The sequence below is a fragment of the Coffea arabica genome, chromosome 2c (genome assembly GCF_036785885.1).
Source record: "Coffea arabica cultivar ET-39 chromosome 2c, Coffea Arabica ET-39 HiFi, whole genome shotgun sequence".
Lineage (NCBI taxonomy): Eukaryota > Viridiplantae > Streptophyta > Magnoliopsida > Gentianales > Rubiaceae > Coffea > Coffea arabica.
In genome coordinates, this window is record NC_092312.1 from 22,304,555 (window position 1) to 22,331,788 (window position 27,234).

At 36.5% G+C, this 27,234-nt stretch overlaps 3 protein-coding genes across 4 annotated transcripts; 2 read left to right on the forward strand and 1 right to left on the reverse strand.

Moving 5' to 3' along the window:
* Positions 1-684: 684 nt before the first annotated feature.
* On the forward strand, positions 685-10,440 carry LOC113731751 (T-complex protein 1 subunit alpha). Its single transcript, XM_027257163.2, has 17 exons — positions 685-976; positions 1,104-1,168; positions 1,890-1,979; positions 2,074-2,160; positions 2,255-2,314; positions 2,434-2,484; positions 2,841-2,936; positions 3,559-3,624; positions 3,831-4,048; positions 4,277-4,373; positions 4,941-5,027; positions 6,133-6,267; positions 6,418-6,522; positions 7,530-7,658; positions 7,751-7,854; positions 9,926-10,016; positions 10,116-10,440. The coding sequence occupies exons 1-17, from the start codon at positions 904-906 to the stop codon at positions 10,200-10,202; spliced, it is 1,641 nt and encodes a 546-aa protein (XP_027112964.1). The 5' UTR covers positions 685-903; the 3' UTR covers positions 10,203-10,440.
* Positions 10,441-16,308: 5,868 nt separating this feature from the next.
* On the forward strand, positions 16,309-17,643 carry LOC113731750 (F-box only protein 8-like). Its single transcript, XM_027257162.2, has one exon. It carries the CDS (start codon positions 16,309-16,311, stop codon positions 17,641-17,643), a length of 1,335 nt encoding a protein of 444 aa, XP_027112963.2.
* A 4,295-nt stretch (positions 17,644-21,938) lies between these two features.
* Positions 21,939-26,840, reverse strand: LOC140035235 (RGS1-HXK1-interacting protein 1-like). 2 transcript variants are annotated; one of them, XM_072075338.1, is made up of 9 exons: positions 26,454-26,839; positions 25,716-25,782; positions 25,524-25,601; positions 25,211-25,263; positions 24,715-24,798; positions 24,219-24,271; positions 24,050-24,114; positions 23,864-23,922; positions 21,939-22,209 (listed from the first exon to the last, which is right to left on the reverse strand). In XM_072075338.1, the coding sequence occupies exons 1-9, from the start codon at positions 26,721-26,723 to the stop codon at positions 22,120-22,122; spliced, it is 819 nt and encodes a 272-aa protein (XP_071931439.1). In that variant the 5' UTR covers positions 26,724-26,839; the 3' UTR covers positions 21,939-22,119. The 2 variants fall into 2 exon arrangements, with proteins under 2 accessions (XP_071931439.1, XP_071931438.1); XM_072075337.1 differs by lacking the exon at positions 25,524-25,601 and having other exon boundaries at positions 26,454-26,840.
* Positions 26,841-27,234: the final 394 nt, after the last annotated feature.

Here is a 27,234-nt window from a genome sequence, read left to right on the forward strand (position 1 = left end):
AAGAATTTGAATTTCATTGTTTAGCAACAAATTTGGACGAGTTATTTGATATTGTACCATTTAGGATTGAAAACAAGGAGTACATGTTAAACAAAAAGTGAAAAGAAAAGGGAAAAAAAGTACCAAATGGAGACACTCTATGGACACACCCAAGCATGACTTAAGAAAGCATCTTTGCATTTTCTTTTGCATTCATTTTCCCTATGATCAGACCATCGTCTTTTCATAACGCCTGTTCATTAAATTCCCAACTCCCTTAGTTTCCCTATAATCGTACCATCATTTTTGGATAGGAGTTTATTTGAGATAATTACTGCAATATTTTTTATGATGTGATGTATGTGAAATAAAAAAGTGATTGAAATTTGTGAAGCAAATTATTTTATCTAAAATTATCTCAATCCAAACAATTGATTGTAGCAACAAAATTTTTTTTTTTTTTAAGAAGCAGGCAACAAATTTATTCCTAACAAGAATTATTCCTCAGATTCTCATTAAGTAGAAGGTAATACCAGTGCCAGAACGAGCAGGTCCAAGCCCATTAATTTAAACCCAAAATGTTATGTACGAAAGAAACAAGAACAAAGTACTAAACGACGCCGTAGCATTTCAAAGTACTTTCTACTCTCACCAACTGAGCCCGGGGAACTTGAAAAACCCTCCCGAGTCCGAAGTCCAAACTCCAAACAAACAAAAGAGAAAGCAGCAGAGTAGCGACTAGCAATAGGGCACCCACAACTAATAAAAGCCTTCCAGAGAATTCTCTTCGCTTGCTGAGTTGCTGTGCTGCTGTGAAGTGAACTCGGTTGGAACTCAGCTCCACTGAGCACCGATCTAGGGTTTTCTGTTGTAGCTTCTTCGCATTGTTTTCTTCGATTTTATTTTCTTTGGTTGCAAATTTAAATGGCGATTGCGGCGCAAACTCCCGATATCCTCGGCGAGCGCCAGTCCGGACAAGATGTCCGTACTCAAAATGGTAAAATTTGTTCCTTTATATCACTTATCGGCTGTCTCTCTCCTTTTGTTGGTTACAAATATGTGGACATTTTGTTACCTATTGACGAGCTTGGCTTAATGTGGTGATTTTATGGGGGAATGGGCAGTGATGGCATGTCAAGCAGTGGCTAATATTGTCAAATCTTCGCTCGGTCCTGTTGGACTCGACAAGGTAATTTTTACCTCTTTATTTGTTTATCTATTAGCTTGGTTTTGTAATTTCTTCGCTAATTATTTTTGTATGCGAATTGGAAGTGGTACTTGAGGCATTGAATTGCAAATACACAGAAAAAACCTGGGTGAGCCGGAACACATATTTTGGAAGGAATTGAAAATTGGGGAATATAATGGAAGGGAAAAAGCATAAAGTCTGCTTGCTCAAAAGATCAACGAAGGAAGGAAAAGAAAGAAGTGAAAAAGGTCGAATTTTGCAATAGTGGAGATATTTGTTTTTAGTTCTACACTTTTTGTGCCCTACTGTCCTTACCACTAGTTGCTCGACACGTTCCGGTTTTTTATTTGTATGAGGTGCCACTGGTGATCTGAAAACCATACAGAGTTATTTGTAGCTCAGAGCTGCATTGGACACCAAAAAAAAAAGCTATACTAGAATATATCCTTTGTTGATTTATTGGATGAAAGGAAGGAAATGATTAGTGTCAAACTTGCCGAAAGGACTTGATAGGTTATACAAAAATCATGGTGAGATATATATAGCCCAGTGCTAAGCTAAGTAAGATATGAACAGAAAATTGTCAATGTATCCTTTACTGACATCTTGATGAATTGGATATGGCACTGATAACTGTGATATTATGGTCATTATGCCCAAAGTTAAGTCTTGAAGTTATTTATATTTAACCTCATTTTTTGGGTGTGAACCTTGGTGTCAGATGTTGGTTGATGACATTGGTGATGTGACAATTACTAATGATGGTGCTACGATACTGAAGATGTTAGAAGTCGAGCATCCAGCTGCCAAGGTCTGAAGATCAATACCTTTCCTTTCTGTGTAAAGGTTCATTAGTTTGCCTTACCTGTGACTCTGCTGAAATTTCATCACTTTTATCTTTGCAGGTTCTTGTTGAGTTGGCTGAACTTCAAGACCGGGAAGTTGGAGATGGAACAACTTCTGTGGTAATTATAGCTGCAGAGCTACTTAAGGTAAAATGAAATTCACTTTTAATCCTGGCCAGATAATCAGTATTCTTAAAAGTTATTCAGTAAGAATTTAGTGATCAACTGTCAATGTCTGCAGAGAGCAAATGATTTGGTGAGAAATAAGATTCACCCAACATCAATAATCAGTGGATACAGGGTATGTGTTAAGTTTCAGTAACTTCTTCATCACCCCACCATTTTTGTTTTCAGAAATCTGTTTGTAATTCTACTTTGTTTTCTATTTATGCACCTTTTTTCTATTTGGATTGGTGGCAGCTAGCTATGAGGGAAGCATGCAAATATGTTGATGAGAAGTTGGCTGTGAAGGTATTGATTTGTTCGATGGTTTTGAAACATAGAACTGCAACTTCATTCCCGATTTTGATGCACATAAATAGATGCTAGTGTGCCTGGACGGTATTGACTGGATGAACTTATAAAGGAAGGGAGCTTATTCTTCGTCTTACCTTTCAGTTATTGATCTACTAGAATCTGTAGGAAGTACCATCCCACACAATTTTTTTGAGCTATAAAAACTTGTGTTTCTTGTATGAAATGATTTCTCTTGTCAAAAGAATTGCTAGGCAATTACTTCTATATGATTAAGAATTAGACTTGGCTCAGCAATGCATACTGATATTTTAAGACTGGACTAATGTAGTCTGTATCTTTCATCTCTCTAGGTTGAGAAACTCGGCAAAGATTCACTCATCAACTGTGCCAAGACAAGCATGTCATCCAAGCTGATTGGCAGTGATAGCGACTTCTTTGCGAATCTGGTATGTCAATTAGTATTCAATCCTGGGCTTGCAAATTATATTAAACTAATGTTGTGTGCTTAATCTAATCTCCTTGGAGTTAGTTGAAGGATCATTCCTATATTGATCTTTTCATTAGAATGTTGGAGGTGAACCTTACAAAGGTTCTTCTTTTTTTCTCCCCACCTTTCTTTTGATGGTTATTATGCATGTGTTGCTCAGAATTTTGTCATTTTTCATTGATCTAATGTGGATGCGAAGAGTTCAACTAGTTGAATTGTACCTTTGCAATCGTGTGAAACTTATTTTGTGAACTCCATTTGGATTTGCATGCTTGTGGATAATCCTAAGGGTTAAAGGGTAGTTCTGTAAATAAACTCTAGGTTTTAGAAGATCAAGAATCTGGTCATTATGCAAAACTTTACAGGTTTATATATTGGTTGACACTGAATATTTGCAAATTCCATATATTTTCTGTGTTGCTCTGCTCTTATGTGATTTGAGTTTGTACTAATTTGGATTTTTTTGGTTCATCAAGTTTTGTGCCTGTTAGAACATCTCTTTCTCATTGGAAAAGTACAAGTGGAGTTGTCGTCTTTTTGGGGTATAAAAATGGTTGATTTGATAACTGTGTTATGATTAGGTTGTTGAAGCAGTACAGGCAGTAAAGATGACGAATGCTCGGGGTGAAGTAAAATATCCGATCAAGGTCGGTTGCATGTATTGTTAAATTTCTCTTGGCACAGTTTGTTGTATATAATCAGATCTTAAATCCATTAAGCTTGTGAATCTGCTCTCTGTTGGGGAAAATGGTTTTCCGTAAAATATATAAAGTGGACTCTGTCGAGGATAAGAATTTTGCTAAATCCATTCCATTCTTTTGACTTGACTAACTTTTACACTTCCTCTTTTCAGGGAATTAACATACTTAAAGCCCATGGGAAAAGTGCAAGGGATAGCTATCTGTTGAAAGGGTATGCTTTGAATACAGGACGTGCTGCCCAAGGGATGCCCATGAGAGTTGCCCCTGCCCGGATTGCTTGCCTTGATTTTAATCTTCAGAAAACAAAAATGCAAATGGGTGTTCAAGTTTTAGTCACTGATCCCCGGGAGCTTGAAAAAATTCGTCAAAGGTGATTCTTTATGATGAAGTATGTTACACTGTCATACTTTATTTTCAATTTGAATTATGGCTGCAAGAGCTTCAGTATCATATATATGCATCGTTTGGTAGGTGGTGAACAGAAAACCCATATTCTCCAAAAAAATATCTTCCTCATAATATCAAGCATATCAAGCAAATATCCTTTTAGTAATCATACTTCGTAGTGTATTTTAGCATTGACAGATTTTTCTCACAGAGAGGCTGACATGACAAAAGAACGCATTGAAAAGCTTCTCAAGGCTGGGGCCAACGTTGTTTTAACTGCAAAAGGGATTGATGACATGGCACTGAAGGTAAGTTCCTGCATTGTTGTGTTTCTTTCACAACTGTAATCAGCACTTGACAATTTCTGTAGCTGAATGAAACTGTAGGCACATTTGGGAAGACCCTCAACCTGTTTGAGTAGAAAATTGTGTCTTGCTTTTATTTGTCCTGTGTAATGTTGCATTGCACTTTCTAAAATGAATATATAACTAGATGTGCTTGAAGTGTGCAATTTTGTTTTGGTGCGACATCAAATAAATATCTTATCCTCAGTCCACTCATGCATGTACTCTTTTAGATGTCTAACATATTTATTCTCATACAATATGCATGGGAAAACTACCAACCTTTACTCCTTTTAGGACTATGTTCTGTTGATCAATCAAACTTCTAGTGGAACTGTGGAAGTACTATTGAATGACCTGGGGACTAGGGTTACTTTGTTTGGTTGCTTCATCTCCTAATGTCACACATAGTTCAAACAAATAGTAATTGTCTTGTCGTAACCCTTGTGACAACCATGCTCAGGATTATGCATGTATGGATGTCTCATTGCTCAATTATGGTATGATAATGAGCATGCTATGTTGTTTCAGTACTTTGTAGAAGCTGGTGCAATTGCTGTTAGACGTGTCCGTAAGGAGGATTTACGCCATGTTGCCAAGGCTACAGGAGCAACTGTGGTATGTTTCTTGGCCTCTTATATAAACTTGAATTGTATACTTCTATTGGGTTTTCCTTGTTCTGTACTTCTCTGATCTGATGGAAGATTGGATTACACTTGTAAAGCTTATAAAGTTGACATTTTTGGCATGTTAGTTAGAGAGTTATGCATGGTATCCTTGTCAGTTGCAGTCTCAAATGACTAGTTGATTACGTATAAGCAAGGAGACCTAAGCTTTACTGGTAAAATCTTTCTTGCAGTGTACACAGGACCAGTAGATGTGTTTGTTTCTTGGGCTATGTTGGTACACAACTAAGTCAAATTTATGGGAGGGGATGTAGTTGTTAATTTGGGTGGAAATATTTTGCACCTTTTTCTTCAATGTATTAGTTTTTTTGAGGTACTTCCAGCCTATGTTACTCAGACTCTGCTACCAAGTCCTGACAACATGGCTATTCTAGTGCAAAAAGAAGAGTTTGCCATGGGTACTGCAGGGCAAAGTGAAGAGTCCAAGTAACATAGCTTCCAGCTGAAACCTTTGAAGATAGCTGAGTGGACTTTTCTTTTGCTCTAGCAAGTTGTAATCTGTGGTCCTAGCTGCTGCAATTGGAGAAACCAAGATCATTGGATTGTTGTACTGAAAGCAATAAATTTCACGTCGTATGCTTTGTGTCTATAGAGAAGGTTCATTCAGGAAACTATTTTCCCTAGAAAGTAAGGATAAATGGATTATAAAATTTTACTTAATGTCTTTGTTCTATGAGGGAATTATGGAAGAAATTAGGTTGCTAAGTATAGAGAAGAGAGTTGAATTCGTCCTATTAAGAGTGATTAGTTCCTTTTCCATTGCATTTTTTTAAAACTGTCCTGTCATTGCGAATGATTTTAGAGGTTGTAAAATTATTTGCATCATTTCCTAAATATGCTCTGTGCATTTCCTTATGATGAAACAGTGATTGGAGCAAAGGAAAAGTGTAGAGTATCAACTTGATGACCTTTATTTACAGTTGTGAAAAGTTTGACCATTTGGGGGGTCTAATATCAGAATCAGAGAGATAACAAGTGTTGAAAATTGATTTTATTGATTATTTTTGCGTTGAGTTGATGGATTTGCCACACTGCAGGTCTCAACATTCGCTGATATGGAAGGTGAAGAAACATTTGATCCATCACTTCTTGGACATGCAGATGAAGTGGTGGAAGAGCATGTTGCTGATGATGACGTGATTATGATAAAAGGGACCAAAACAACTAGTGGGGTAAGTAGAATACTTCCCACATCTCCCCAAGGGGCACCTTAAAAGGAAAAAAGAGGTAGAAGAAAAGATAACGTTGAATGCCAAACTTAACTCAAATGCTACAGATACCAATATCAATTGTCTTATGACATTATGCTTAATGTTTTTCAGGTTTCATTGATACTAAGAGGTGCAAATGACTTTATGCTGGATGAGATGGACAGGGCTTTGCACGATGCATTATGCATTGTGAAAAGGACACTGGAATCCACTACAGTAAACACCTAATTTGTTGACTAGCTTGTTTTATAACTTAGTATCTGCACTTCTGTGTTCTGAATCTGGAAGACCTGCATGAAATATGGATCGCAGCCTAGTCAATTCTCATCAATTAATGGGAAATTAAATTTTTACTATTAGCCTAGACCACAGTTTTCATGATTTAAATATAAGAATTTGTTGCCAAATCAATTTCTGTGATCAGATTTGATGCTTAACAACTTCTGATTGCTTTTGGAATTGGTGTTGGCTAGCTATTGCTATTTTTCAAATCAAGTATGCTACTATTCATCTGTTCCACACTATTATTATTTACTTTGATGGATTTTTTTTTTGTACGTTCACAACAATATTGTCAAAACTCAATTCTGGCTGATTGAACTACTTATAAATGTTAATATTTCTGAGTTTTGAACTTGTCATGATTCTGTTGTCTGAAGAATATTTGAATGTTACACATACAACATGTCAAGTCAGGCTATTGAATTTCATTTGAAGAGGGCCACCTTGTGTAGCTCTATATTCACCGCTATTCATATTTTATGTATAGCCAAATGTCATTCAATCGGCATGCATTTCCATTTGGATTCCTCACTTTTTGAAAAACAAGTTTTTCATATACAATGTTACAGTATTACATAAACAAAAACAACTTCAAGAGCACCACATCTATACAATATATCAAAAAGAATTCCAAATATAAAAAAAAAAATACACCACCACCAGCCACCAAAAACATACCACCACTCGCCCCTTCTCCTTCTCTCCTCCCTCCGTCCTCCTCGTCACTCTTCCCCTCCTCTTTCTCCTCTCTTTCTTCCTCCTCCCTTCTCCCCCCTCTTCCTCCCTGCATCTATAGTAAAAGTTTTTTACCTACATTGCTACAGTAAAATATTTCAAAAACACCCATAAACAGCTAATCCAAACGGAAATGCCAAGCTATGTTATCTTATTCATGTGTTGTGACAGCTCATGTTGATTTGTAGTGAATTTTATGAAAACAGGTTGTTGCTGGAGGTGGTGCTGTTGAAGCTGCCTTATCTGTCTATTTGGAAAACCTGGCTACCACATTAGGATCTCGGGAGCAGCTAGCTATTGCAGAATTTGCTGAATCTTTATTGATCATTCCCAAGGTTCAAACTATAATAAGAAGCGAAGTATCTAACTCTTTTTGTTATCATTCCTTTGGATTCCTAATCGCAACTGGGTAATATTTCTAATGCAGGTGCTTGCTGTCAATGCTGCAAAAGATGCAACTGAATTAGTTGCAAGGCTACGTGCATACCATCATACTGCACAAACCAAGGCAGATAAGAAGAATCTATCAAGGTATTCTTTTCTTAACCCTGAAAACTGCTGTCTGTTTCAAATTTACATGTCATTCTGTAGCTATCAGATTGTCATCTCTTTCCTTTATCAACTGCACTTCTGGAAATGTTGTAGTTCTTGACAAATTAAGGTCTGACTTTGGATAACCTTTTATTGAGTTGATACCGGAAAATTTTTGAGTGGTAATGATAATCCGGAGTTTGTTATTTGTACTGGACAGTTGTGTATAACCGATACAGTAGTGTGATTTTGTTGGAATTTTTGCTAAATTCTGAGACTGGAGATGCTTCTTTAACTGGCCAAATCTCTTTCTCATTTGACCAGGCTATCACAGGGTATAAAGTTGACAGTTTTACTTCTTTCTTTGCTTGGCAATGATGTGGTTTTGTGAAATGAGTGGTCTTCATCATGCAAAATTCATTTCCTTCCTTTTTCACGAGAAAACGAGAATTTAGACAGGAATGTAAACGGCTCAAACACTGGTCTTGTGTAGAAATCTGATGGCATTTGCCATGCATTTTGAAACCACTTTGGTATTGTCTTCCAATTACTATGAAATATGGAGTCAACTGGTATCTGCATTCATGCAAAATTCATTTTCATGTAAATGCTAAAGCACGGGTCTTCGGTACAAAACTGAAGGCATTTACTATGTATTTGAAATCACTTGGTCATGTTTTCCTGTCATTACTAGATATGGAGTCGTGACTTTCTCGTGGTTATGTAGCTTTCCTTTTGTCTGCCTTCTTGTTTGGTATAACTAACTCTATCTAGCTTTTCCAAAATGTTGTGTAGATACCTGGTACAAGATTAACAGAAATTTAAACTTTTAAAGACTCCATACTCCCTAGGATTTTGTACTTGAATTCTCAAAGATCCTAAGACTTCCCAACCCATTTGATGTAAAATTTCTTGGAGTAATGATAATTTTGATGCATTATGCTCAGGTAATTAATTGAATGGATAACCTAGAGATTCTTGTTTGGCTGACACGCTTGTGTCTTCCTCTGCTTTCTGTGTACGAGGAAAACTGAAGATACTGAGAGCTCACTGCAAATTTTTTTTTTGGGAGCAAAATAGTAATTTTTATTAATTTTGAAAGTTTTATTAATCTGGTTGTAAAGCTTATACATGGAGCAGTCTGCCCAGTTACATCAATAGCTCACTAAACATATCTATATATTCCGTACTATGAACAACGAAAACATAATCAGCAACATGATACACCTATCCAAACAATTATGAGTGAAACCCTATTCCACGATGATATCCCAATTAGCGTTAGTGAGTGGAATTTCCTTCCAAGAATACCAATAAGCCTGACAGCACCCACAATAGCAGCAAGGATTACTTTAGCAGTAGCAGAGAGATGCTTGTAAATGACTTCATATCTGGCCTTCCAAGCCTGATATACAGTCATAGCCAGAACCAATCTTCTGAATCAATCAACAAAGAAATTGGTTTGCCAGTGCTGGCAAATCCAGCTAAGCTCAATGCCGTAAAAACAGAGCACATAGCTTGGACTCTGCTCCATACCAACCCAAAAACAGCATATTCAAAAAGTAGGTGTTCCATAGATTCCTAGTAGCATTACAAAGCACAAACTCGGCTGACTAACTAAAGCACCTCCACTGCCTTGATGTATCTGGGGTTGCTAAATGTTTGTGGCAAAACAACCAAAGAATGAAGGAGAACTGAGGAATGCCATCTTTAACCCACACAAATTTGCACCATTCAACCTTGGTGTCAAAGCTGATGTGAAATGTTCTGCAGGAACCAGCTATCCATTTAGTTTGATCAGCCTTATCTAGAGTGGGAACAAACAGATTTGGACAATTTCCCTCACTTCAGCAGTATACTTTCTTTCAGTGGACCATTTGCATTTTCCATTCAAGATGCACTTTGCGACATCAGTGTCCTTTCTTTTTTTTGGGGGGGGGGGGGGGGGGGTTCCTAACATCTGTTTCCGTTAAACAACTGTAATTTGAGTATTTTGGAGATGTAAGGTGAATTGGAATATTTGTAAAATTTCTGACTTGTGTGTGTGTGTGTTTTTTTGGTAATATCATAGCATGGGTCTTGACCTGGTGAAGGGAACCGTCCGCAATAACTTGGAGGCTGGAGTAATTGAGCCTGCAATGAGCAAAGTAAAGATAATACAGGTCAAAATTCTTTGGAATGTATTTGATTGATTGATATATATATACTTTTTTGCAACTCAGTTGCTGACAAATGTAGTGTTTGTCTCTCTCTTTGGACAGTTTGCCACAGAAGCTGCTATAACTATTCTTCGAATCGATGACATGATAAAGCTTGTCAAAGATGAAAGCCAAAATGAAGAGGATTGAGGACTCGCTGTATAACTGGTCTTGCGCTGGCCAGAGTGAACTAACTGGAGTCTTAGATAGATTTGTATGCATTTGAGGAAGTTGATTCTCAGGGATGGACAGATGAGCCAGAATTCCAAAAGTTTAATTATAGTATTTTTGTGTGTTCAATTCGGATATATCTGTATATCATTTGCGGTACTCAGTGTAACAGTTTTTACACGTTTAAGTATGTCTAATTTGGAACCATCATTGATGATTTCCTTGGTGTACATTATTTGTCTTCCATTCCTTCAAAAATTAGAAAAATGAAGAGAAGCACCAAAAGAGCATTTTAGGTTATTGATTTTGACTTACTTCGCTTATAGAAGACCCTGACAGCAACCCGAGGAAGGGATAGTTGTTAAATGAAGGTCTTTTAGTCGATTAGAGTACTGGTTCTTGGGAGCATATTTAGATTTCCTAGTTCGATCACTTCCTCAATCTGCATGCAACTTGTTCGGACAGAAAAAATAAAGGGCAAAAAACTCAAAAAATCTAAAAGATTTATAAAACCCTGAAGTTCAACCAAGATATGTTAGGACGAAGAAAGTTTTGTTCCCTAAAAGCACCTCAAATCAAATATCGAATTTATATAGACAACCGAACAATTTACCTTAGTTAAATATTCTGAAAAAAAAAAACCAATTGAGCTGGGAAAACCCCCCATTTTTTACATTAACAATATAGAATTCTGGAAATTGATTTCTTGGCAGATGTTTTTCTTCATTACTTCCCATTTCACCTTCGTACTTGTGAATTTTTTTTTCTTTTCCCCATCTCTTTTTGAACCATTGACAAATTGGATACAACTTCATTCTTGATTATTAAACTTCCCAGCCTAAGATTACCTTCCAATTTTTATTTTTTTGTACCTTTTCGGAGGACTTCTATTCAGGCTTCTAAAGTTTTCCTACTCTCCGATTGATTAGGTTAGACAGACAGTGAAAAATTTTCGCCATAGTTCCTGTCTTGATCTCTGAGCGAGTAGTGTTCGTTGCAAGGAAAACATTTTTATTTTTCTGTTTGGAAAATTAGAAGACCTGTGGTACTTGGGATAGAATACGGTGATCGCGACTAAATCTCATGGGTCCGATCCTATCCCAAAAAAAAAAAACCCTTCGTGTTTCAATTGTCAGAGCACAGTATAAGAATAATGCAACAGGTCTTTTATATCAATACAATCAGCTTGTTTAATATCAACACAAGCATAGTTTCAAGAGGGATAAAAAGTAATTAACCCCATTTTCCAGTGGTAGCCTACTAGAGAGATTGCATGGAGCAGCTGCCAAAAATGCTTAGTAGGGCGGAAGGCACGACATGGGATGAACTTCCAGACGATCTTCTGGCTTAGATATTACTATCAGAAATATTACTATAGGAGTGAAGACACTGTGTAAGTTAATGTGCGCATGCAAACAGTGGCGTAATCTTTTGTTCAAGAACAAAAGAACAAGAACATCCAAGAAGACTCTACTCAGCGGCAGGAGGAACAAAGACTCTACTCAGCAGCGGCAGGAGGACGTCCAAGAACAAAGACTCTACTCTGGGGTAGAGTATAGCTCCATATATCCACGATCTCTTTTTCGTCGAGTCGAGGAACATCTTCTACCCAATCTTTGAATCCTGACCCCTGTAGTCGAAGCTCTTTCCCTGAATATTTCAGGATACCAGTAAATCCTTGTAAATGGTCCAACCACAGCAGTCGAGCCTCTATACCATTTTTACATTGCTCTTTTATATTTTGCTGCTTCATCCAGTCGCGAGCTTCTGCGGTGCATGCAAATTTGTTTTTATTCTTATTCCATCTGGTTCGGCATATGAAGAATGGCCCTCCAGTTGCATTTTCGGGGAGTTGGACAGGCATTGGTGGGTGGGGGCTGGATTGCTGTACGCGTGGGAGTCTATCCGCCATGGGATTTGAAGTCTGGGGATTTTAGGAGTTCTTAGCAGGAGTTCTTAGCTTAGCTGCTAGTTACTAAGGTTCTGTTTCCCGTCTTGGACTGCGTGGATATTTATAATGTCGTCGAGCTGAATCGGACAGTTAGGATAGGATAGAGCGTATGAAAAAATCAAAGGCAGAGACAAAGAGAAGAAGGACAATTCTTCAATGCATTGAACTAGAAAGACCATGTATTACTTGTGGGATGGTTGGAAGTGATTCTGAGTGGGATCAGGAGGAATAAAAAATTAACTGTGTACCATATGAGTTGTTAAGCTAAGCGCAGGAAAAAATTAGAGACAAAGACAAAGAAAGGAAGGACAAGTCCTCAATGCATTGAACTAGGAAGACCATGCATTACTATTCTTTGAATACCCGCTGATTTATGTAATCGGTCATATGGCATGACTATTCTTTGAATACAAACTGTGTTTTATCCGAATTTGAGCGTGATTTCTAATTTCCATTTAAAGCTAGTAGAAAGCTAAGGCTGGCAGGTCTGAAACCTGGGCATTGGGCTGGAAGTGGGTTCCAGTACTTCCCTGGCACCACGCCTAGGATGTGCCAGAGCATCATGGACGTACCACTTAGCGGAATAACAACTAACTCCACGTTAGTCTTACACACTAAAGGTCCCCAGTTCGATCCTGGGTAGCATCACGTTGCAGCCATATTATTGCGTACTAACAAAATTGACGGTTGAAATTGTTTTGGTTTTGGTGATTCAAAAATGTTTTCATCTTTTTAAGATGTGAGGATGCAACGGTTAATACATTGGTCTTCTATCACAAAGGTCTTGAGTTCGAATCTTGATAGTTGCATTTTGCCACTGGCCATTTGGTTCAGTGGTCATCACCCTCTTTGGTGATGCTGGAGGTCATCAAAATTGCCATAATATGTGGCTGGTCTTAGTTGACCATCTCCCCTTACCCCTTCCCCCTAGATTAGGTTAAATTAGATTATAAGACATCTACCGTTACCGACAAAAAAAAAAAAAAAAAACTAACTCCACCGCCTTATGGAATTAAATGTTTTTCTTTTTCTTGGATAAATATATGATTTAAATGTTAAATGCTGATTTGTAGAACTCTGACCAAGTAGGATTGAAAACAAGTCTCAACGATGCGGACAGAGGTATGTTTAAAATTAGTTTAAAGATTAAAAGTAACGTTTGAACTTAACTTGTGTTTGATAATATTTTGAAAGACATTTATCAAGTTTGGTTTGAAATTTTAGATGCATGTTCATGAAAAGTTTGTCTTGGCTATGGCTGAAAATAGGGGTGTGCAAAATCGAAAAATTCCGATTTACCGACCGAATTCGAATTGAATTCGGAATTTTCGAAATCGGTAAATCGGAAATCGGAATCGAATTCGGATTTTCCGAATTCATATATTTCGAATTAGGTTCGAATTCGGTAATGGAGTTTTTCAAATCGGAATTTCCGATTTCGAATTCACAATTCGAAATCGGAATTCGAATTCCGATTTCGATTTCAAATTCGTTTTTAATATATAAATATATTTTTTATACATGTAATATAAAATTTATACTATATAATATTATATAAAATTTATATAAAATTATATAATATTATAAATTTTATATTATATAATAATATATAAATTTTTCCGAAATCGGTGAAATCGGAATTTACCGAATTCCGAATCGAATTCGGTACGAATTCGAATTCGGAATTGGTGAATTCGAAATCGAATTCGGTCGAATTATCAGGTACCAAAATTTCGAAAAATTCCGAATTCAAACTTCCGAATTACCGAATTCGAATTCGATGCACACCCCTAGCTGAAAACAAGTTTCAACGAATCAAACAGAGGTATGTTCAAAATTAGTTTGAAAATTTTAAAAAAAAAATTTTGAACTTGATTTGTATTTGATAATTTTTTAAAAGAAACTGATCGAATTTGATTTGAAATTTCAAATATATGTTCATGAAAAGTTTGATTGGGCTTGTCAAAATGTCAAATTCAAACACATACAATCAAAACTTGGCTTAGCTTGAAATTTGTGTTGCATTATATTATATTTTCACACTAATTTGTTGCTTTTTGCCCTTAATTTTTGCTCTATGATATTTAAAAATCTATTATGATGAATTAAGGATGTGATTAAAGTCAATTTTGCATATTCAAGAAATCTGTTACGATGAGTTAGGGATGTGATTAAAATCAATTATACATATTTAAAAGACAAGAGAATTATATGCTTGCTATTTTATAAGATAAACAATAATATATGGGAAGAAAAGAAGGGGAATAAGGAAGGAAACTATAGGTATGTTTTTATGAAATTTACTTACTTTATATTTTTCTGAACATATAGAGTCGAATATCGTGAAGATCGTGATTGGTTCGCTAATATTTTCGAGTTTGAAGTCATGTTCAAATTTGGATTGATACCTAAGCAAACAAGTTTGAGCGATTTTTAGTTCAAGTTGAGTTCAAATCGAGTACCAAACTATTTAATTCGATTTACAACTCTATGACCTAGAATCTAATTGCTGGTGCATTAAGAAACTGTTTTCGTATATGGATTTAAAAAAGGGCTTGCAAAGAGAGAACCACATGATGGATTTAATTTATGATGGGGTGATTTTTATTGTGGCAGTTCTCTCGATTAAAAGCTCAAATTTGCGCGATACGATCTCAAATTTATGGAACCAGAAAACAAAAGAAAAAAGGTAAATAAATCACGGCAAAAGTGGTGCTTCTTAAGTAAAGGTTTGTCTATGGAATCCAATGAGTAGTTGTTAACACATCTATATTTCACCCAATTTATCATATATATGCACGCTAATAATTACTAACTTTCCTCACATTTATACACTCACCTCCCCTCTAATTATAATAAAATTAAGGATAAATTACACTCACCTCCCCTCTAATTTTTTAGAAATGCTATACACCTCCCTTCTCAATTTTGAGATAATAGAGATTTACCTTCTAGATTACTATATATTATCAATCACTTCTCTTACCATTAACCAGATAACAAAAGTTAACTCATCTTGCCATTCATACACTCATATGTTCTCAAACTGCCCCTTCAAAAAATATCTAGGTTTCTTTCCAGAACATTCCCCATAATTTGATTTCGATCAGGAAGCCTGTAATTGAGTAGTATTCAAAATTTTAAAATTAAAAAGGCAAAGAATAACCGGAAGCTTTGCAATTCAAGGCTTAAGCCAAGTAGAAGCAATGAAAACTAATAAAAAATAAAATAATCCCAAATCCGTTAAACTGGTCTACGATTCTGCAAGCACAGTATTCGAACTGCATTCAAGAAGCTCAACCACAATATTGACCCCTGATTTGGTCAAACTTCTCGGGGGGAAGCGTAGTTATATATTAACACTAAAAAGAAAATTACTATTATCATGAACTTGTGAGTTGGGACGTCGATTCAGAAAGGGCACTAATCTCTACACAACTAATGCTGGAGAGATTTTCGGCTAAGTGATCTCAGTGATACACTGGATAACTAATCCTGAAGAGATTTTCGGCTAAGTGATTGATTCTGCGTATTAAAGATGGCATCTTTAATGCTTATCGAAGATGGGATCTTTAATGCTTATCAGTTAGTATTTAATTACGTCTCAAGGAAAGAAACATTTTTATTTTTCTGTTTGGAAAATCAGAAGACCTGTGGAACTTGGGATAGAATACTAGTCTCAGTGGTACGCTAGATAACGAATCTTAGAGAGATGTTCGGCTAAGTGATTCAGAAAGGACACTAATCTTAGAGAGATTTTCGGCTAAGTGATTCAGAAAGGGGACACTAATCTCTGTAGTACGCTGGATAACTAATCTTGAAGATTTTCGGCTAAGTGATGGATTCTGCGTATTAAAATGGGATCTTTAATGCTTATCGGTTAGTATTTAATTACATCTCAAAGAAAGAAACCTTTTTATTTTTCTGTTTGAAAAATAAGAAGACGTATGCTACTGGGGATAGAATAAGGTGATCGCGACTAAATCTCATGGCTCCGATCCTATCCAAAAAAAAAACCCTTTATGTTTCAGTTGTCAGAGCACCAGGTTTTTCAGTATCAACACAAGCATAGTTTCAAGGAAGGTGAAAAGTAATTAACCCCATTTTCCAGTGGTAGCCGACTACAGAGATTGCATGGAGCATCCGCCAAATATGCTTTGGGCGGAAGGCAGGACATGGGATGATCTGCCTGACGATCTTCTGGCTAAGATATTACTATCAGAATTTATTGGAGTGAAGACTCTGTGCAAGTTAAGGTGTGTATGCAAACAGTGGCGTAATCTTTTGTCGGACCCTCTTTTCCAAAGTTTACACTACGAGCTCTCCAAGAAACATCCAATGCTATTGGTTTTGGATACCTATACCTTTGATGACAGAGACATAATTTACTCCACGAATTTGGATTTAGATGATGGTCAGGAAGATCCAACTGCGGGCAAAAATGAGATTATGACGATTAGCACTGGCATTAGTCATATTGATGGCAGGCTTCGAATGTTGTCATCATCTTCAGTGGCCCGTGGTCTAGTGTGCTTAGCCAATTCACACAGATATTTTCTGTGTAACCCTAGCCTCAAAGAGTTAATCACGCTACCAGAGCCCACCGTTGGGCGCCTCTATGTCGACGGAGGGGGTTTCGGATTCATTGACACCAGGAATGAATATATCGTGATCCACTTGATTGCTCCCAAACCCAGCGGGCCAAGCCCTATCATTGGTTGTGAGATCCTGAGAATCTCGGCCACCGTTTCTGCTGCTGGTGCTGGAGATACTAATAATGTCAATAGTAGTAGTAGTGGTATATTATTAGGGGGATCATGGGAAAGGATTGGTAGCAAGTGTCCTTATCAGATGGATGCTGTTGATCTGGAGGGTTGGGGAATTTTCGTAGATGGTGTCTTTTACTGGAGAGTGGAGACAGAAGACGGCAACGATATTCGCATCTTATCCTTCAATTTGGATGAAGAAAGATTTGAAGAAGTTCCCCGGCCACCGGCTAGAGGGCTATTAAACGGGTACCTAGACGATTACTGTAGGTATCCAAGTTTGGTGGAATTGAAAGGAAACCTTTGTTTGGTGGATCCATATGCAGCAACTATAGAACCCACCTCCATGGTGGATATATGGGTGCTGACAAAGGATAAGTATCAGGAGACCACCACGACATCATCATGGATAAAAGAGTTGAGCATTCCATTGCCAGGTTTTGACTATGAATTTCATGATATTGCTGTTGTCGGGGATGTCGATGGCGATGGTAGCTTACTAATTTACAGGACTGGGCATCGGATGGAGACCGAACTCACGTGGCAACCGAATGTTTGGCGCTACAGCTCCCAGCATAATGAATTTAGGAAATTGAAAAGCTTGAAAAGCTTTGACATTCCAGGGGGCGAAGCCCCTTTGTTCTGCCTCCACACTGATAGCTTCTTCTCAGTTCGAAATAGACGAGATACGGATTCAGATTAGTATAATAATGATTAGTAGTTAGATGTGCATGTCTCGACCAGCCGCACTCTCTTCTGTTTCTACACGTGCGGCGGAAGGATTCACGTCAAGGATTATCCTTTGAGAAAGCACAATTCGTGATTAACTTTCTCCAACACCCTGCACTGCTTCTTTGCTTTTTCACGATACTCTTCCTGTCATGTGATCTTGCAATATTTTCTTTATTACTGATGCAGCGTTTTCCTTGTTACCATACCTTCCATTAATGATATCGTACTTGTCCTTTACCAATGTTTTTCCCTTGGATGTCTTCTGAATATAATTAAAAGAGAAAGGCAAGAAAGCCTATGCTGGCTCATGCTCATTTGCTACTACAGGTACTACTGTACTACTGCAGTAGCAGTTTCCAGAAACTGCAGCTGTCAATAAAGTCACATTTTTTAATCCTCAAAATTTAATGTAGAAAATTCCAAAAATGGCCATATTGCTTTAAAATTAGTAGTGTAATTGTTGAGCCCGGTTGTTATATGAGCCCCTTAACTAGACCACTGAATTGAACTAAAATTTGAGAAGCACCTTCATTCAATTGCTCATTGCATGGTTACGTTCCACTGTTCCCTTCTCCTCGTTCACTTCATTAATTCATCCTAAACACTCGAGATCTTTGCCCCTTTAATCTTTCTTCTTTATACCCAGTAAGAACTCGAAAAGGCAAGGTTCCATTAACACGCAAACATGCATGGTGAAACACTGAACAAGAAGGAGTCAAATAGTTGTTAACCAAAACCCTGCAAGAACATTCTCGCTTTAAGTAATTGCTATCGGGAAAAAAATTCCATGATCACTTAAAAATCACGCAAATGAATTCTATAGCGCCGTTGAATTAATATAAACGTACAGTTAGATGAATACATTAAAGGGGATTATAGATATGGTGTGCTAGAATTTCACTTGAACGCATCATTATTAGAAATCAAATTAAGAAGAAAAATAACCAAACAAAAAAAAAAAAAACTGAAAGACAATGCAATGGACACTCATCAGTGGCTTCCACGATCAAAAGTTTCAAATGTATGGTGTAGTGTAGGTCCTTATGTCTATTAGATATAGATATTAACGTAAAAAATATTAACATATAGTTATACGACAAATTTTGGTGCTCATTAAAAAAATTTGTCACAAAATCAATTTTACCCGCTCAATTTCAAATCAAATACACTCCAGCCATTAATTGAACCAAACAATCGCTGCAATTGTTAATGTATGAAGTATGAACCCCCAATCTCCCGGCTAATTACTTAGAATATAAGTAAGAAAAAAAAAGTCGGACACTTATTGGTCTGACACATGCCGGATATAAATCTATTGTTGTCAGCCCGGCACCTGATACCAAATTTTTTTTTAAAAAAAGATGAAACCAAAATTTGTTCAGGACTAAAATTGAACAACAACGTTGTGACCTATTGTACTATTATACATAACTATGTATGTAGTATATTGTCTTCGTTACCACAAATTGCGATCGTTTCAAGATTAGCTATATCCAATGCATCATCAAGTAACTCTGGTATACTCTCACTAGGTAAAGTTCAAGTCTTTTACGACATTTCACCTAATACATGACATGTTAATTTTCTCTCAAGGGTGTATTATTATTATATTTATTTTTGAAGTTTTAATTCAAATATGGGGTATTGTTGAAAATGAGGAAAAAGTGTTCGAATTAAAATCTTCATTGGTTTAGGTACTATCTTCCTAAAAAGTTTTTCAATTTTTCAGATCAGTTTCTTCTTGACTTTTGGTGGGGAAGCCCTGGCTTTTGGTTCGAAAACTATCTACCAACGGTTTCAAACTACCTCTTGTTGTTTTGGTCTATAAATATATGTTAGTAGGAGAGAAAGTTTATCATCATTCTTTTTAGCTTAAAAGTTTTCTGCAAAATTTCCATAGAACCATCTTGAGAGAAAAGTGAAAACACAAAGTTCATAGACCTCCTAAATTCCGGTGCAAATTTGAGGGAGAATTCATAGTTGAATCCTGGAAACAAATTGCTCACGCACTTCTGCACAAAGAGAAAGAGCAAAATTCTGTTTTAGGATATTGATCAAAGATCAAGCCTCTATGGTTTTTAAGTTAGTAAAGCTATTGTTATTAACATTATTCTGGTTTATCGTATTAGTGATTTGAACTTGTTTAGTAATAAGATTTGTTACCGGTAGTTTTTCCATTTCCTGATTCTTGGACTACTTGTTAGTTTTTCAACACTTTTATCTATTCAACCCTAGTCTCCGAGAGCTGATCAGGCTACCAGAGCTGGTGTAGCTCTCATTGAGTCCAACTTTGGTGATATATTCTATCCTTTAAATAGTGTGGGGTTTTGATTCATTGCCACAAGGAATGAACATGTCGTGATCCACTTAATTTTCTCAAAAAACATGCCTTGTTCTATTATAGGGATGGAGGAAGGTTGGCGACAATAGTCCTCATGAGATAAAAGGTGAGGAAGTGAATCGGTGTGGAACATCTATAGACGGGATCTTTTACTGGAAACTTTTTGGACTATATAATCGAAGCATTCTCTCCTTCAATTTGGATGAGGAAAATTTCGAAAATTTTCTCCTCCAGCGGCTCCAGATTTTTTAGACCTAGATAGTGGGTTTTCAAATTTGGTAAATGAAAGGAAATCATTGTTTGGTGGATGCATCAGCAGCGACTACAGAGTCCACCCCAACAATGGAGATATGGATGCTAATAAAGGAGAAGAAAACTAATACCAAGACTATGATATCAACATGGACAAAAGAACTCAGCATTGCATTGCCAGGTTTTGACCCTGAACGGGCAGATTTCGCTGCTCTCGGGGATCGTGATGGCGATGGCAGCTTAATTATTTATAAGACAGGTAAGAGCACTACTGCAACTCTGCAGCACGGGGAAGAGCGTGAAAAATTCTTCATGCGGGAACCTAGTTTGTGGTACTACAACATGCAGAGTAATGATTTTAGGCTTTTAGCAAATTGCAAAGCTTGAAAACTTTAACATACCGCACTATGAAGCTACGCGTTGCTTGTGTCTCCACGCTGATAACTTCTTCTCGTTTCGGAGCAGAGGAGCTTCTTCTCCTTTTGGAGCAAAGAAGATATGGGAAGGATGACTGAAAGGTTTATGGAGGCGTGCATGCATGCATAGTATGGCAATAGTTAGTAGTCTACGGTGCATGTCTGGAGACTCTGGACTCTTGATCGATCCTCTCTGCTCTCTTCTGTTTCTACAACTGCAGTGGAACTATTACATCATTTTTCTTGAGATTTGAGACACTTTCTCAAATCTTTGCTCTTTTCGATAATCACATTCTTCCCGTCATTTCTAAAGGTTGACCGCTTTTGACTTTGTTCGAATCTTATAACCTACGTTATCCATATATTTCAAATTCAAATCCAGACCCACTTAATTATACCTGTATCTGATTCAAACCAAATACTTGACACGTCTTAAACTTTATTCTCCCAGATTCAAATCCGATCTAGTCCATATTAAGGTTGAATATACCCGGCAAAAAAATTAGATAAAGAAACGAAGAAAACATCTTTCTAAACAAACATTAATTACACACCACAAATCTCAATTAAAAATCACACATCACTTTAGATAATTATTCTAAGGTCTAAATATTACAACTCCTAAAAGATCCAAACAAATATTAAATACTCAAATATATTATCAAAGCAATTACTTATTCAAATGGGTCCAGGTTAAATCCGAATCAAAACTCAATATTTCATATCCGAACCATTTTAAGACTAGCATTAAATGGGTCTAAATCTAGTCTGATAAAACGGAAAATATTGAACAAAGACGTAGTTCTAAGATACTGTAGCTAGAAAGTAAAAACGAAGAGTAGCTCAAGTACATCATTTTCTACTGCCATTGGTTGCCCTGAATTCTTAGAATCGAGGCAGGCCACGAGTAAAAATGTGTGGTTTGCCCGGAATCGATCTTTGTCGAATTCTGGGAATGGAAGGCCATCGACAATTTGAATTAGTCTCACTTAACCATGTTACTTTAAAAGATCTTCCTGCGCCGACTCATAAAATTGACTTCACAAACCAACAATTGGTTTTCAAAGGTCTACATTCTGAACACATTTTCAATTGCTCGTAGATCAGTTTTCAAGTATAAACACTTGCAGTAGAAAGCAGGAATAAAAAACTTAATCGTCGTAAAAGCAGTTAAAGTTATATGATCTTGATTCTTGCCCCCAGAAAAATTAGGGCTCTACAGTAAAATGAAAGATCACATATGCTTCAGTTAGAGAGTTGCAGGAATGAGATCTCTGCGAACATAGGTTTCACAAAATCTGATTAGCCCTTGAATCCTAGATAGACAATTATTTTACGACAAAATCCGGAAAGAATCTATACTACCTCTAGCATATCTGATAAAGCAATTGGAACCACACAGGCGCAAAAAAAGGTGGAAGAAATGCAAGTATGGCGTTCAGACAGAAATTCCATAATTGCTGATCCTTGTGACCTCTTTGTTGAGAACACGTCTTTCTTTTTTTGCCTCTTTAGCAAGGTTCGAAACCTGCAATTCATCCGAGTCATAATCAACTCACTGAGTAAAACATAACGAAAGAAGATAAGGCTGCCGCAGTTCAGAAGATAAGACTATTTGCAGATACAAAAAACTTGCACTAAGTAATACTCAAGTTCTACACAAAGGTACCAAATTTCTACTAGTAAAAGCTTTGAAAATTCTGTATTTTCAACAAGGGGCAGTGAAGCTCTTGAAACTAAAAGCATCTTAACAGTAGAATTTGTAGTGACAAAGGCTGATTTGGCTTGAAAAGATGATCATCTGACAATTCATCCCAAACAATAGGAGCCTGTAATCAACTCTAACCACCTGTTTGGTATGGGGTAATCAGCACTATTCAATGGGTTTCAAGCTCTCAAAACCCATACCTGGTGTTTGGTTGGTATCTATAGGTATGGATCCATCACTATGGAGGACACAAAAGTTGTCAATGGCCATTACCAACCAAATTGGGCACTTTAGCACTGATTCCGGAATTTGAAGCTAGGCAACTAAATAAAAAATTAGTAACAATAAAGCAAAGGGTGCATCTTCATCTCTTGTCTACTCTTCTACCCCACCACATACAATGCTTGTCGTTCTCTCCAGTCCAAAACCTTAGCCAGAAAAATTGCCACTCCAGCCATGATAGGTTTTCTTTCTCTTGTGATCCACACTCAAAATTAGGGAGATTTACAACATTTGGCATCCAACTAATGTTTATGTAAAATTTTTGCAATTATCCTACAATTTCGATGGATTGGTCTGATCCATGCCTGACTCACAGAAGATTATTTTTGTTTTGGTTGTCTGTGGATTTAGATCAAAATAATGAGATTACCTCTCAAATTTGGTATTGATTTGATTTGAAGAATTATGAAATTTGTCATGATTTGGTGATGGTTTTGGCTCCCTTCTATTGAAGGTTTGTTGATTTTGTTGGAAATCATGAAGTCAAAAGAGAAATTTAAGGTTGAGCAATGGAGGTTGTTGAGAAATATCCATCACTAGCAGTTGGTGAGAGCAGACAACGGAACTGAAAGCATGAAGATGATGAAGACAAAAAGAAAAAATAAAAATAGAAGATTTCTAATCCAATGCAAACCCTACCAAACATCATTCTTTGTCAAGGGAATCCTACACAAACCCATCACCATGGAGTAATCAAAGTCATTGCGATTCCTTAGCAGGAACTAAATGGGTGGTAAGTGTGTATGTGAAAAGTAAAAAATAATAATAAGGCAGCTTCTCCAAAGCACCTAACACGGTTCAGGTGAATAAAACTCATAGCTTGACAGAGCTAAAATGCAGCAAAATCATCCATTCTTAAAATTACAAGGCACTCAGAATATTTTCTCATAGTAATAAAGTTTTAAACTGAGTATCTTGAACATGTTGTGCTATTTCATTTGTTAAATTGCAAAGAGAGTAGTAGACAAACTCAGCAAAGTAACTTTTATCTAACAGGAGCTGAATAAATTCAAGGCAATCAATTAGTAAGACCAGCAATACGATTGTCAAGTCATCATCCCCAGTTTATGTAGGGCACGTGTTTGTAGTTACTTCCTTTAGTTTACTCAGTTAAAAGTTATCTTGAGGCCAGAAAACAAAGCAAAAAGTTAGGCATATAAATTATTAGGAAAAAAACAAAAAAGGAACATACTTGCGATCGAAAACGAGAAGCTTCTATGCTGGGGAGGTCTCGTAAAACATCTTTCAAACCTACCATAAGACAAAAGAATAAAGCAGATACGCCGCTTAAAAACTTAGCTGCCACTCAAAACATAAAGCAGGTGTATTTACACCTCCAAGCATGAGAAACTGACAGATGGAAAGAGAATTTGCATACCCACAGCTTGTCTCTCTATCTTATAAGCTGAGCGAACAACACTCTGGATTTGTTTCCCAGCTTGTCTGCATGGTGATCAATATTCAACAGGGGAAGATAATTTTTCAGACAAAAGAACCAAGTAAACAATTTAGAGATGCACGCTAGGCACATCATCTGCCGATCAAACCTGAGTTTTGTTCTTCCACGTGTCATCTCCTCCTCAGCTTGCAATGCTGCTTTCTGAAGCAAAGAATCTGATTTCCAGTCAATGAATAATATTGTAACGTTATCAAGAAATACACTCTTCAGTAATCCTTAAAAATTAAAACTCCATATGAGAGTTTGAAGAAACCAAAACTGAGGATCTAAGGAGTACGGAAAGGGGACATGCTTCTAAAATTTTCTGATTTTAACTGCAAAATGGTGAAGACAATACCAACAAAGCAAAAAAAAAAAATCATGAATCAGCTATGTAATTTGCCAGACTTCAAAATAACCATTTATCTTCTGACAGCACAGAGAAGAAACTGTTTTTCAACATCTTGTTGGAAGTAATAACCAAGGTGAGGAAGAAAGGCAAAAATAAAGATGAGAAATCAAAGACAGAATAGTCTTCCTGAATCAACAGAGATGAAGCTTGCACATGAATTATCTAATTATTCAAAAAAAAATTTGAAGATCACCTCCAATTTTTCAGCTTCAGCCTTCAAAACTTCAAATGATTGCCTCAATTCCTTGACTTTTGCATCAGCTTTTGACAGCAACACCTGGACCAAAATATATGTAAAGAATGTGGTGTTAGAGGTCCAACAACCAAATTAGGATAGTATGAATTATTGAATGGTTTTTGCAGCAAACATAAGCTACTTCAGTTGCAAACTAAAAGATAAGGCACATACAGACACATTTATCTACAAATTACGGGGGTTATCTAGAGACATTTATTGCATCCGAATTACAGATGAAACACAAAAGTACTTGACAATCTTGATTGTTGAGCTTTAGACCTTTGAAATCATATATCATAAAATATACAAGTATATGACTAACTTTTCCACAAATAAATATCTTTACAATGTCATAATGCAGTTGCATAAAGAACATTTGCATATCAATTTTCAAAGATTTGATCATATTATCTACCAGAACCACAAACAGCAGGATGTGTGACAACATTACCTGTTCACTCGCAAAAAGACGCCTTAATTTGTAGTACAATATACGCCTCGGCCCTGCACGTGGTATAGAAGACGCGGTAAATTACACAAAAGTGCAGTGTTGCACAAAAGATGTTAACTGTTATGACAAAGTTACAGGCATGATTATTGCAGACTAAATAAGCTGAATTGCTGCCACACCTTGCAAATCACTAGGACTAAACCAACAATTTCAACCTCGATTAAGCAAAAGAACAAAACCAAAACAGAAAATTAAAGATAAATAAAACCTCATTCTGCAGGATAATGACAAATAAAGAAATCTGATGACATACTTTTCAGGCCAAGAAGTCCTACAGCAAAAATAGATCCTGCTGCAACAAATGGGTTTGCAGCAGCAAGATTAAAGCCCTCTGCCAAAAAAAAAAAAAAACCTTAAAATAGATTGAACCGGAAGTGACTTAACATGAAAGATGCAAAATCTTATTCTTTGCTATCAAGTCACAGATCACTCAGCTGAAACAGACCTCTAATCTTCCCAATAGCGAGGTCCTCATAAGCATTAAAATCAGACTTGGCATCTTGCAAAGAATCCTGCCAAAAAAAAAAAAAAAAAATTCAAACATGTACTTTTGAAGCTCAACTGCCAAACCCTTATGCAAAGATCGAATTTTTCTTAGAAAAAATGCATTCTTCTCTCTCCATATCTCAGCTTAATGCACAATTCCCCACCTGTCCTCTATTACACTCTAGCACATACCAACATTACAGAACATAATACATCTGCACTCTTAACCAGGAAAAGGCAGCAACCTGTGTAAACCTTCCAAATTCTAGACTCCGGTTTCCACTAGATGATACATAGAGGCACAAACACAAAATCCTTTCACAACACATTAGGATTTGTCCTCCTTTCTTTTCTTTTGCATTTATCACAGTAGTAACTACATATCATACTACCTGTCTCCCCACAGATAAAACGCTTTCCAGCTGCTTCTTTTTTTCCCTTTTTTTACAAGGATCGACCAGTAAAGACCCTTAACAACCAGGCAATATCCCGTTATCAATATGGTTTTTAGCTTCCAAATGGTCAAAGTACAACTATCAATCATTCAAAGAAAAATAGCTGCATCAATTCTCTTCCTCTCTATAAAGGAATGCTTATTATAATCTTAATTATCTTTTAAACACGTATATAAATAAAATAAAATCAAGCACCAAAAAGCTCAACAATTTCCTGATTTTGTGAGAAAACAACAACTTACTAGAGTTTGATTGAAATGCGCGGAGGAGGTGGTGCGAATGCGGTCCAGCCGAGATTTGGTGACCTCAATTGCATCCTGCAGGTGGTGCCCGATCGTCTTCTGAGCTGCTTGAGCTTGTTTCAAAGCGTAGTCGATCCACGGCGAGGCGGTTTCTTCTAGGGTTTTTAATTTCTCCACGATATCATCATTAAATGCGGGGACTATTCCTTGTGGTGGCGCTGAGTTTGATTTTTCCGGTGATGATGCGCCGCCGTCGGCAGTCGTCGTCATAGCCGTGGGAAGAGCTTCCAAGAAAAGTTGATTTGTGCTACTTTGGGAATTTACAGTTTTTTTATTGACTGAACTTCTTTTTTTTCCCCTCGATAGTGCTCGTTGCTGTATTCTTTTTTCTTTTTTTTTTTGTATTATTTCTTAGTGGGTCGATTAAGTGGAATGATTCTTCTAATTGTAATTTTGATCTCGCACTGCTCCGCCTTCCTTGTGGAGCATTCACGAGAATTATAAAAATTTGTTATATAATTATATTATAATCAAATTTTAATCAATAACCAAGTATCTAAAATATCAATATATAACTAAGTCATTATACATTGTAATTTTATAATTAAAATCTATAAAAAAATCAAACAAAAACTATTTAAATACAAGTATTGTTGTTTTTTTGACAAAAAAAAATGTAATTGTATTAAGTGTAATTAGAAATTTAATATAAATTTATTAATAAATTTAGTATAACTAATTAATAATTTTTATTAATATATATGTATAATGATTAATATTA

Bases quoted from the DNA above. Each gene is read 5' to 3' on its own strand.
- LOC140035235 (XM_072075338.1), bottom strand. From the start codon at position 26,723: ATGACGACGACTGCCGACGGCGGCGCATCATCACCGGAAAAATCAAAC. The intron at 25,783-26,453 runs GTAAGTTGTTGT...TTTTTTTGGCAG, and splicing joins CGCATTTCAATCAAACTCTA to GATTCTTTGCAAGATGCCAA. The intron at 25,602-25,715 runs GTCTGTTTCAGC...TTTTTTTGGCAG, and splicing joins CGCTATTGGGAAGATTAGAG to AGGGCTTTAATCTTGCTGCT.
- LOC113731751 (XM_027257163.2), top strand. From the start codon at position 904: ATGGCGATTGCGGCGCAAACTCCCGATATCCTCGGCGAGCGCCAGTCC. The intron at 1,980-2,073 runs GTCTGAAGATCA...TTATCTTTGCAG, and splicing joins TCGAGCATCCAGCTGCCAAG to GTTCTTGTTGAGTTGGCTGA. The intron at 6,523-7,529 runs GTAAACACCTAA...TTATGAAAACAG, and splicing joins GGACACTGGAATCCACTACA to GTTGTTGCTGGAGGTGGTGC.
- LOC113731750 (XM_027257162.2), top strand. From the start codon at position 16,309: ATGGAGCATCCGCCAAATATGCTTTGGGCGGAAGGCAGGACATGGGAT.